The sequence below is a fragment of the Colobus angolensis genome, unplaced genomic scaffold, assembly GCF_000951035.1.
Source record: "Colobus angolensis palliatus isolate OR3802 unplaced genomic scaffold, Cang.pa_1.0 Scaffold1, whole genome shotgun sequence".
NCBI lineage: Eukaryota > Metazoa > Chordata > Mammalia > Primates > Cercopithecidae > Colobus > Colobus angolensis.
Window position 1 is genome coordinate 17,485,725 of NW_012110918.1, and position 10,187 is coordinate 17,495,911.

The 10,187-nt window shown below is 63.1% G+C and overlaps 1 protein-coding gene across 1 annotated transcript in view; it reads right to left on the reverse strand.

Annotated features, from left to right (window-relative positions):
• AATK (apoptosis-associated tyrosine kinase) overlaps window positions 1-10,181 on the reverse strand; it is a 51,755-nt gene extending 41,574 nt beyond the window's left edge. The window contains exon 1 of the mRNA XM_011933263.1: window positions 10,111-10,181. Within this exon, the coding sequence (XP_011788653.1) occupies window positions 10,111-10,165 (55 nt within the window). The 5' untranslated portion in view covers window positions 10,166-10,181. The remainder of the gene's footprint in view (window positions 1-10,110) is intronic.
• Between the last annotated feature and the right edge of the window lie 6 nt (window positions 10,182-10,187).

The window sequence follows — 10,187 nt, forward strand, 5'->3', positions numbered from 1 at the left end:
CTTGTGATCCACCTGCCTCGGCCTCCTAAAGTGCTGAGATTGCACGTGTGAGCCACCGCACCCAACCAATTATTTTCTTCTATTTTTTTTTTTTTAATAAGGTCTCACTCTGTCACCCAGGCTGGAGTACAGTGGTGCCATGAGAGCTCACTATAGCCTTGAACTCCTAGGCTCAAGCAATCCTCTCACTTCAGCCTTCCCAGTAGCTGGGACTACAGGTGTGCACCACCATGCCCGGCTAATTTTTTATTGTTTGTAGAGATGGGGTTTCATTGTGTTACCCAAGCTGGCCTCGAACTCCTGGGCTCAAGCGATCCTCTTGCCTCAGCCTCCCAAAGTGGTGGGATTACAGGTGTGAGCCCCCCATTTCTTTATGAGCACAGTTCATCTGCCCGTAACTGTATGCAACCTTAGTAGCCTGAGGGTTTCTGCAACAATGTATGTCACTATGGCCTATTTTACTGTGTGAAGTGAACTCTGAAGTTTTTATATTTTTCAAATAAATCCCCTTTTCAAATGCAAATAAATGTCTTTTTTTTTGAGACACAGTCTCGCTCTGTCACCCAGGCTGGAGTGCAGCGGTGCGTTCTCAGCTCACTGCAATCTCTGCCTCCCGGGTTCACACCGTTCTCCTGCCTCAGCCTCCCGAGTAGCTGGGATTACAGGTGCCTGCCACCACGTCCAACTAATTTTTTGTATTTTTAGTAGAGACAGGGTTTCACTATGTTGGCCAGACTGGTCTCAAACTCCTGACCTGGTGATCCACCCGCCTCGGCCTCCCAAAGTGCTGGGATTACAGGTGTGAGCCACCACGCCCGGCCTAAATGTCTTTTAAAGAATCTTTTAAATCATTTTTTCCTGAATTTGGTTTTTGGAATTTTGATCTTTTGGGATTTCCACACTCAGAATGATGGCACTTGGGACTGTGTCTTTTGGAATTCAATCAGCTCCTGCTACAGAGAGCCCCAGTCCAGTGGACCCCTCCTCGGCCCTGATCGCCAGTCAGGCTGGAAACGGAAGACCCCTCCCTGAGTCAGAAGCCGGGCCCTGGGCAGGGGTGTGGCAAGACCCCACAGGCCTCCTGACACAGGGGAGAGGGGGCGGGAGGAGCCTCTAGGACAGTGACGGTGTCCCCATAGGCCCTGGACGCAGCATGGTGCCCAGCCCTGAACTGTCCCCAAAGTCACTCCCGAGACCAGACAGATGTGGGCACCGTCTGCCACGTGGGATTCTGGGTGGCAGGTGAAGACAGAGCAGGGGCTATAAGTCATGAGACGCTGCCCCCACCAAGAGAGGGGAGCCCGAGTGTCCACAGGTAAGGACCACAGATAAGCAGGCCGGCCACGGTTACTTTCAAGAGAGGCCACATAAAATGTAAGCTTCCAGGATAAGCCCAGGACATGGCAAGGTCCACGGGCCTGGGCTGGGTCCACCCAACACCGCAGGTACTGCACCTGCCCACGCACACGCTCGCCTCCCATCTGGGGCTGCGTGTACTCATAGATGCACACGTGCCCTCCACGCACATGCCTGCCCCACACGTTGGCAGCCCCAAGGTGGGCATCCAGCCCTCCCTCAATGCTGGGACCAGCCCCACTCTCTGCTGCAGGGACCCCTGCATGGTCCCCGGGGGTTACCACCCCAGCATCTTTAAGCCTGACTCTCCTCCCCCTCGACAGCCAACCCTGCAATCAAACATGGGTGCCCAGCCCAGGGAGGGAAGCGAGTTCTGCCAGCTGGACACTCAAAAGGGATGTCCCCTCTGTTGACGCATGACACAGCCCAGGCCCAGCCTCCATCAGCATGAGATGCCCCAGGGCCCACACCAAGGCTGTTGGGACAGGCACCTGGAATGCCCCCGGTTCCCCAGCAGGCTGATGCCTGACAGCAGAGAAGCTCCCAAGGGGCAGGCAGCTCCAGCTAAGGTCCCACAGCCCCCATCTCTTCGCTCCTGGCCTGTCCCTGCTTGACACACACTGTTTCCCAACACCTTGGCCCTCAGTCCCACTCTTCCTGGGGACCTACCCTCCTGTGCATCTCGGGCTCCCAGCCCTGACACAGCCCAGCATCCAGCTGGCCCCCTAGGGACCTGCACAGACTGAGTCTCTCCCTCAGTGCCGGCTGGGCAGCAGCAGGGGGCTGCCGCGCTCAGGCTTGCCAAGGAGGAAACGGGCAGGTCCACGGCCAGGGCGGCCAAGCGTCGCGGATGCACGCCGGCCGCAGTTATTTTTAGACAGGACTTGCAGGGCCGCCTGTCACAGAAGGAAAAATAAAACAGTCTGACGCACCAGTTCGGGCTCCAGCAGCAGCTGAGCATCTCACCAAACCCCAAGGCAGAGAGCAGGGTGGGGCCCAGCCTCTGGAGCCAGGGTCCGAGCAGGATCCGTCCTCCCCGTCATCCATCCCTGGGGCCAGGAGCTGCTTTCAGGGACGCCCGCCTCTGGGCCACAGAGGTTCCAGGCAGCTTCCCAGGGACAGAAGGTGTCCGAGCCTGGCGGTATGCTGGTCAGTGTCTGCACCCAGCTCCCTGGGAAGGAAAGCGGGGCGTGTGCCGGCCCCTGGCGCAAGTGCTCCCACCTCAGCCCATTTCAGGGTGGGAGCTGCTGGTGCTCAGCCCTGCACAGGGTCACGGCAAGTGAAGCAGCAGGCCGCCTGCTCACTGCGCACAGACCTGAGGCCTCATGTCCAGGACCTGCCCACTGCCCCAGGCCTGGCTCCCACAGGCCAGCTGGCCAGGGCTGCCCGATGCCAGGTACCAACCACCAAGGAAATATCTCCAACAGGCACTCGCCTGAGGGGCTCAGAAGGGCTGGGAAGGCCCTGCAAAGGTTCCTGGCATCTTTCGCCACGGAAAGGCAGACAAGACCACCATGGGCAGCCCCCACAGGCTCACGAGCCCTGGCATTATAAAAACAGCAGCCGGCGCTGGTGGGAGGGGACGTTGTGGAGACGCTCGTCCATGGGAATGGGGGCAAAATGGCACCACCTCCTGAAAGCTCCCTGGACAGTGCCCCACAGCCACACACCAGCACCCGATCCCTGGGGCCGCTATACACACAGTGAAAACCGCAGGGCCCAAAGAGGCCAAGGCCACAGGACCCTGCTTATGAGATGAACGCCCAGGCCAGGCACCCAGAGACCGACACAGATCGGTGGCTGCCAGGGCTGGGGGCAGGGGATGGGGAGTGATGCCCTCGGGCACAGGGCTAGCCGTGCCATGGCTGCACAGTCTTGGGAATGCAGGAAAGCCCCGAGCTGTTCACTTGACACAGGTGGGTTCTTGATACGTGAATTACCTCTCAGTAAAGGGGCCCTCACTCCAGCGTCCACGATAGCAGCCCACGGGACAGCCCACAACTGAGCATCGTTCACAGCGAGCGAGCGAGATCCCCAATGTGCCGCGCGGGAGGGCGCCGGCGAGTAACGGGCCAGGTGGCTGTCCTTGGGGCAGTGGCGGGGGAGGGCGCCAGCGGCCGGCGAGTGATGGGCTGAGTGGCTGTCCTGGGGGCAGCGGCGGGAGCTCTCAGGGACTCTCGGGGGCTGGGTGTGCTGCCACACGGTTAAATCCACTGGGGAGAAGCCCTGGACTCGCACCCCCGAGGCCAGAGCGCACCTGTGTGTGCTGTGGTCACGAGGAAGCCACACGCCTTTTTCCCAGGGGGTCCGAGGAAATTCCACGTGGGCCTCACAGTGGAGCCCAAGCCCTAAGCAGGCCCCACCAGCTACAGAATCTGCAGGACCAAGTACAAAGGGAACCCAAGGCCCCTTGTTCAAAGTCACTAAGAACTCCCAGAAGCGGAGAAGCGAAGCCAGAGCAGCCCCAGTGAGCGCTAAGCCCTCGTCGGAGGGATCCTCACACAGAGGACAGTGTCCCCAGCTCCATCCCACAATGGCATCAAGACACAGCCTCAAACCGTGGCCTTGGCACAGAGGTGACTTGGCAGAGCCCTGGTCCTGGACCAGGCTCCCCTGCCCCTCAGCCTGGCTCCCCCAGGCCAGCTGGCCAGGGCTGCCGGACGCCAGGGGCAGAGAGGGGTCTTCCTGGGGACCCTGGCAGGTGGGTGGAGCCGGACTCCTGTCCATCAGCAGCAGGGACCCCACACCCTCCCCGAGGGTGAGAGGGGGATAGGCTGGCCACGTCCCACCATGAGAGGTGGCCTTGAGCAGCCCTGGCTCAGGACAGCATCCTGGCCCTCACTCCCCCGGGGGCAGGTGGCCCCGGCTGCCCAGACTCGCCCACTGCAGAGGCCCTGCTTGCTCTGGCATGACCACCTCCACTGGCAGGGTCCCTGCAGGAGCAGGAGTCTCCTGACCACAGCCCCCACCCCCAGGCTGGCAATGGGAGCACAGCCTGCGTCCTCCCAGAAACCCCCACGTACCGGGCTCTGGCTGTTGCTCCCACGTGGCTCTGATTGTGACTGTAACCCCAGAGTGACCCCCGGGTGTACCCCAGCCCACCCCAGCCCCACCCAAGGCCCCGGCCCCCTGACCCTAGGCCCCGGTCCCTGCAGAGGGAGGCTGGGGACTTGGCAAGGACGCCGCCTCCAGTGACAGTCCTCAGAGGTGCCTGGGAACTGGCTCCGGCCCCGTCCGCTGCCCTCATTTCCTCTGCCGGCTTCCTCTGCAGGGGGTGGGGAGGCCAAGGCCGCCGGTCCCGCTGGCGCTTGTTCCTCTGTGAAAGGCAGGGCCAGGCCCAGCGGGGCCCAGACGTCAAAGCCCTCCTGTTACTGTGGCCTGTTGAGGGGACAGGGGTCTCCCCACCACAGACACGGGCTCCTGGGCCCCTGGATCTGTGCCACCAGGGACAGCACCGCAGGCCATAGGCCCCACGGCAGGTGCTTTGCATCAGGCTCCCACCCAGGAGTGGTCAAGTGGGCCTCCCGTCAGCCTTGCCCTGGGGTGCACAGAAGGGTCACGTGGCCCTCGAGAAAAACCCGCCCTGAAAGAACCCTGTGAGCCGGAGACAGGAGGCCGGTGGCAGCAGGAACAGCGTGGTCCCAGGCTCGCCGCCACACACCACATCCGAGGAGACACGGGGGCGCGCCGTGGACCCTCTGCCTCCCCCATGGACTGAGGAGGAGGCAGAGGACGCCACGCAGCTGTGGTCCTGGCCTGCTTCCTCCTCACACCCAGCCAAGCGCCCTGGCGGGTTCTGAGGCTGGGGGCCAGCACGTACCCTCATTTTCTTCCAAGGATTAACTGTTCCTAGGACGGAGTCAGAGTCTCCTCATGTCTTGAGGCAGCTGTGCTCACCCCTTAGACCCAAGGGGACCCCCAGATGCGTGTCTGGGACCACGGGCTGCTGGCCCAGATGGCAAGGAATGGATGTGCTCACAGTTCTGGAGGGTGGAGGAGGAACGCACGGTGTGTGCAGGGCCGCTCCCTCCGAGGCGCTGGCGGGATCCTTCCTGCCTCTCCGGCACAGCCGCCCCAGGTGCTCCTGGGCTTTGCTTTGCTCCAGCCTCTGCACGTGGCCTCCTTCCCCCGTGCGCGCCACTCCTCCCCTTTTTATCAGGCGCCAGTCATTGGCTTCAGGACCCACCCCACTCCAGGCCCACCTCATCTTAACTTGATTACAGCTGCAAAGACCCTAGTTCCAAATAAGGCCCCATTCTGAGGTACTGGGCGGGCATGGGTTTGGGGTGACATATTCCACTCGGCAGACGCCTCCGGGGCACAGGCAGGAGCACAGTTCCCAGGTGGCCGGGGTGGCGGGTGAGTGCAGAGAGGACGTGAACGGTCACCAGCCCTGGAGCTGCCGTGACGGCCCCCGGGTTCTCTCAGGAGCCTCCTGGAACATGGGTGCTGCCGGACCCCGTTAAAGAGGTGAAACAGACACAGAGAAGTTATGACACCTGTCCATGGTCACACAGCAGGGCCCCGCTCAGGACACCAGCTCACGGCAGAACTCCCCCGTGAGGCAGGGTCAGGGTTGGGAGCCGGGGCGGCAGCGGCCATGGCGGGGAGTCGATGCATCCCGAACATGCAGGGTGTCATGAGGCAGACCTTCCAGCATGTTCCACACAACACAACAGCTGCCAGCCCACCCCAGCCAGCTCTGGGGCACTCGGGCCCACAGGGTGGCCACCGCAAGGGTAGGTGCTAGGTCTGAACCCCCAGCAGGGGCTGCTCCCTCTGGCGCACCCAGGGCCCAGGCTGGTCCTTTGGGTCACTGCACCGCCCCATGGAGGGAAGCACACAGCCTGGCCTCCTGGAGAATGTGCCGGAATGAGGGAAATGGTCTCCCTGACCCATTCCTGGGAGTCTGGGGGCCTCACACCCACACCCTCCCCAAGTGCCTGCACTCACGCTGGCAGGTGGGAGCCAGACCCATGCCTAGGGCCCATGGCCTGCGTGTGACCACTTCCCAAGGCCACTATCCACACAACCTTCCCATGGGACCCTCTCCAGGAACCCACCTTGGCCTGCATGCCCGAAGCCTAAGGGTCTCGGTGGGAGACCTGAGAGGAAGTGGGGGGATGGGCCCAACCCACGGGCACAGCTTCCCCTGGGGCATCCTCTGAGACCCCAGGGGGCGAGAGGAGGACAGGTAACTCCTCCAAGGGCAGGTGCTTGCTGCCTGAGCCTGAGCAGTCTGGGAGGCTGCAGCAGCAGCTGCCTTCAACCAGACCCCACACATGGCGCCTGGGCAGTGTCAGTCGTGGGGCACCTTCCAAGGGGAGGACTCCTGGGGACCACCCAGGCCCGTGGCCTCCTGCTCAGCTCCTTGAGCCCCTGAGTCCAGCCCTGCCCCTGCCACTGAGGCCATGCCCGGCCCGGGGCTCACTGCCTCCTCTGCCCTCTCCCCATCAACACCATCTCCCTGAGGCCCAGCCTGCCCAGCCCTGTGCCAGGGATCCAGTTCGCATGAATGCTGAGAGCAAGCACCACTGCCAGGCACAGGTACTTCTCCCAGGAGCCCCTCATGGCGCCCGGTTCAGGTCAGACACGGGGAGGGGCCTTGGGCAGGAGACAGGGCATGAACCGAGGGACGGGGGAGAGGCGGGGGTGTGGGGGTGGCGAATCCAGGCTGCCACGTGTTCCGAGAACTTCCACAAGCTCCAAGCCCTGCCCACTGGTCAACAGTGACACCTCTGCATCGGGGTCAGCCATGACAGGCACTGCCCAGGTACCCACCCTTGCCTCAGTGCACCACTGCTGTCCCTTCGGATCTGCCCATCACAGCCATTCCCACCTTATAGATGACGAAACGGGCATGGAGAGCCAGTCACAGAAGGGCCCGTCAGCAAACCAGAGGCGGCCCCAGGGCGAACTCCTGCTCCTAACTGTGCAGAGCATTCGACCCCCACCTCAGGCTGAGCGGCCTGTCCGGAAGATGGAGCAAGGCGGCGTCCCCACGCCCACTCCCAGCCTAGGACAGCTCCAGACCCCAGGGCTCAGGACGAGTAGAAATCACGGCACTCTGAGACCACACCAGGGAAGGGGAAGCTGGGGAGGGTGAGCAACAAGGTCAGCCCCCTCCCTTAGGGCAGTCAGGTAGAAGGGGTGACCTCCGCTCGCTCAAGGCCATGACACCCTCTTCCTCCCAGCCTGGACCCGGCCGTCCTGCCCACACGCCACCCCCATCACCCTGCCTTTCCTGGCCGCCATGCCCACCCCAGAGCGAGGTTTCATCTGTGCAGAGTGGATTTCAGAGAGGCTGGGTGAGTTGCTCAAGGCCACACAGCACAGAGGCTGGAGGGCTGCAGCTGCCAAGAAATCCCCCAGGGTCACTCACCCACGCTCCTGAGTGCCAGGGAGATGGGGGGAGAGCTGGGCTCCAGAGGAGGCGGCTCTTCCTGGTGCTCAAGCAGGTTCCTGGGCCGGGTGCCCCCTGCCCTGCCCGCATCTGCCTGCTGCGGAAGAAGGTCGGGGCCCAAGCAGCCCACAGTCCATGCCCACAGCCTCCACTCTAGCTCAGGCCCTGCACTCTCGGGCATCTTTGCCCCCTGTACCAACCACCACAACTGCCGTCACCTCTATGGAGACTGGCACCAGCTCCTGTGATGAACAAGAAGCTGGCCCGGCAGCGGGGCGGGGCCTGGTGACTGAGGTGAGACCCCCGTGCCCAGGTGCTGGCACTGCCCCAGATGCTGAGTGACACACAAGTCAACTGCCAGAGCCACAAGCGTGGGCCCCTCCCCTCTGGGTGACCCCCACAGACACAAGCAGCCTCAGAAGGAACCAACTCGCTCCAATTCGGGGATGGCAAGGAGCCAGCCGTGTGCTGCAGGAAGCTTGGGCCCTGGGGGTCTCTGTCCCAGCACCACGACCTCCAGCACAGAGCCAAGTGCTCACCAAGCACTAAGCCCACCTGGGCCTGCCACAGGTACTGTCAGCGCATGTTATAGATGGGAAAACCGAGGTTCACAGAGGCAAGGCCAGGCGGAGGGACTGCAGCGCAGCGCAGCCAGGCTTGGAAGACTGGGCTAAGTTTAGCGGGAGGGCATGGGACCCTCCTCTCCTCCCTAACCCCCTCAAGGGGGCCGCTGCAGAGCCTAGACCCAGCCCCTTAATCCGAAGGAGGGTACTCTTCTCCACCAGCACCAGCACCTCGGGCAGCCCCTCCTGGCAGGTGGGCCCTGGAGCCCAGCAGGTGCCTGCAGATCTGGCCCAGCATCTTGCAGAGGAGAGACACCCCTTGTCTCCAACAACTTCTTCTCCTCTAAGTCATTAAATGGACACATTCGAATTACTCAGATCACAGCTGTTTACCCAGGGAAGGGCAGAGCCAGTGCTACTCAAAGGCAGGGGAAAGGGCTTCTCATGGCGAAGGGCAAGGCCGGGCCCCAAGGCAGGGTGTGGGCTGAGGGTCCCCTCTGTTCTGGGCGCAGAAAGGACCAAGCACCCTGGCATGCAGATGCTATGAGGACCTGTCCCAAGCCTCCTCCACCCCCTGCCCTCGGGCCGGGGAGACATCACAGCTGTTGTGGGGGCTGCTGGGCTCTGGGCCTTCGCCTGCCCACCATGCAGGGACTTCTGAGCCCCAGGAGTCACTAAAGGAAGTCATTTCTGAGCAAGTGACACCCACAGCCCTAAGCCCAGCAGACAGACCTCCCACCAGCTCCCTTCCTACGAGAAGCAAATGCCTTCAGACCAAGATCTGCCCCGGGGGACCCCCGTGTGTCCCTGCCAGACTGCACGCCCTGGGCCCTGCTCCAGGGAAGGAGACACAGGAGATCGCGTCACATGCAAACACGCTTTGTTTGGGCTGGCTCAGCCTGGTGCCAGAGCCCCAGTGACGTGTGGGTGGGACTTGGCCCTGGGGCCATGGATGGCACAGGGCGGGGGGGGGTATCTCCCACTCAGGCCAAGCAGGGGCCGGATCTGAAGAAGCAGAGGTTAGAAAGCCCACTGCTTCCTGGTGACGGATGCGGCTTCCAGCTCCCCCCAGCCCCCTCTGCCTATCCCAGTTGTCCACCGCAGCCAGGAGGCCAGGCAGCCATGGGTAATCGTGCCCTGCCTGGTGCACTGGCCACACAGGGTAACAGGCCTGGCCTCAGGTCCCCTGCAGCCAGCTTGACAGCGTCACCTCGGGCCCCCACTGTCAGGGGGTCTGGGCATCCACCAAGCCCCTCTCTTCTGAGCCTCTGCCCACTGGGCTCTGTCATGTGGACTGGCCCCTGCTCCCCCTACATCCCCCGCGGCTGCTGGTGGCTGGGTAGGGCTCCGAGAACCGCTCCCAGCCTGGGAAGAAGCCTCCCACGCCAGGGCCCCGGACCCAGGAGAGGCCATGGCAAGGCTGAACCCTAGCTAGCTGACACCCTCCACATCCCCAAGGGCCCTTAGTCTGAGACCAACTCTCCTGGACACCTGGGGCCCACGCAGGCCCTCTGTGCCCCAGTTACCTGTGCCCGGGACGCAGCCACGGAGTCACGACCACGCGGGGGACGCCAGCCCACAGGAGGAGGCCGGTGTGTGCTGGGGCCCAAGCCCTGCCCCTCCGAGGCGAGATCTGGGGCCGTCAGGGGGTCCGGCTGCTTCTGCGACTGGGCTCGGGGCGGGGAAAGGGTTAATTTCCATGCAAACCGGGAGCCGGTGGGGCCCAACGGCATCACGTCCGCAGCGGAGGGAGGCAGCGGCGCGCAGGCCGGGCCGCCAGGGACTCACCGGGGTCGAAGTGCGAGCTGAAGGCGAAGCTGGGGTTGAAGAAGGACGACGACATGGCCGGGCCAGCGGCCGGCGGG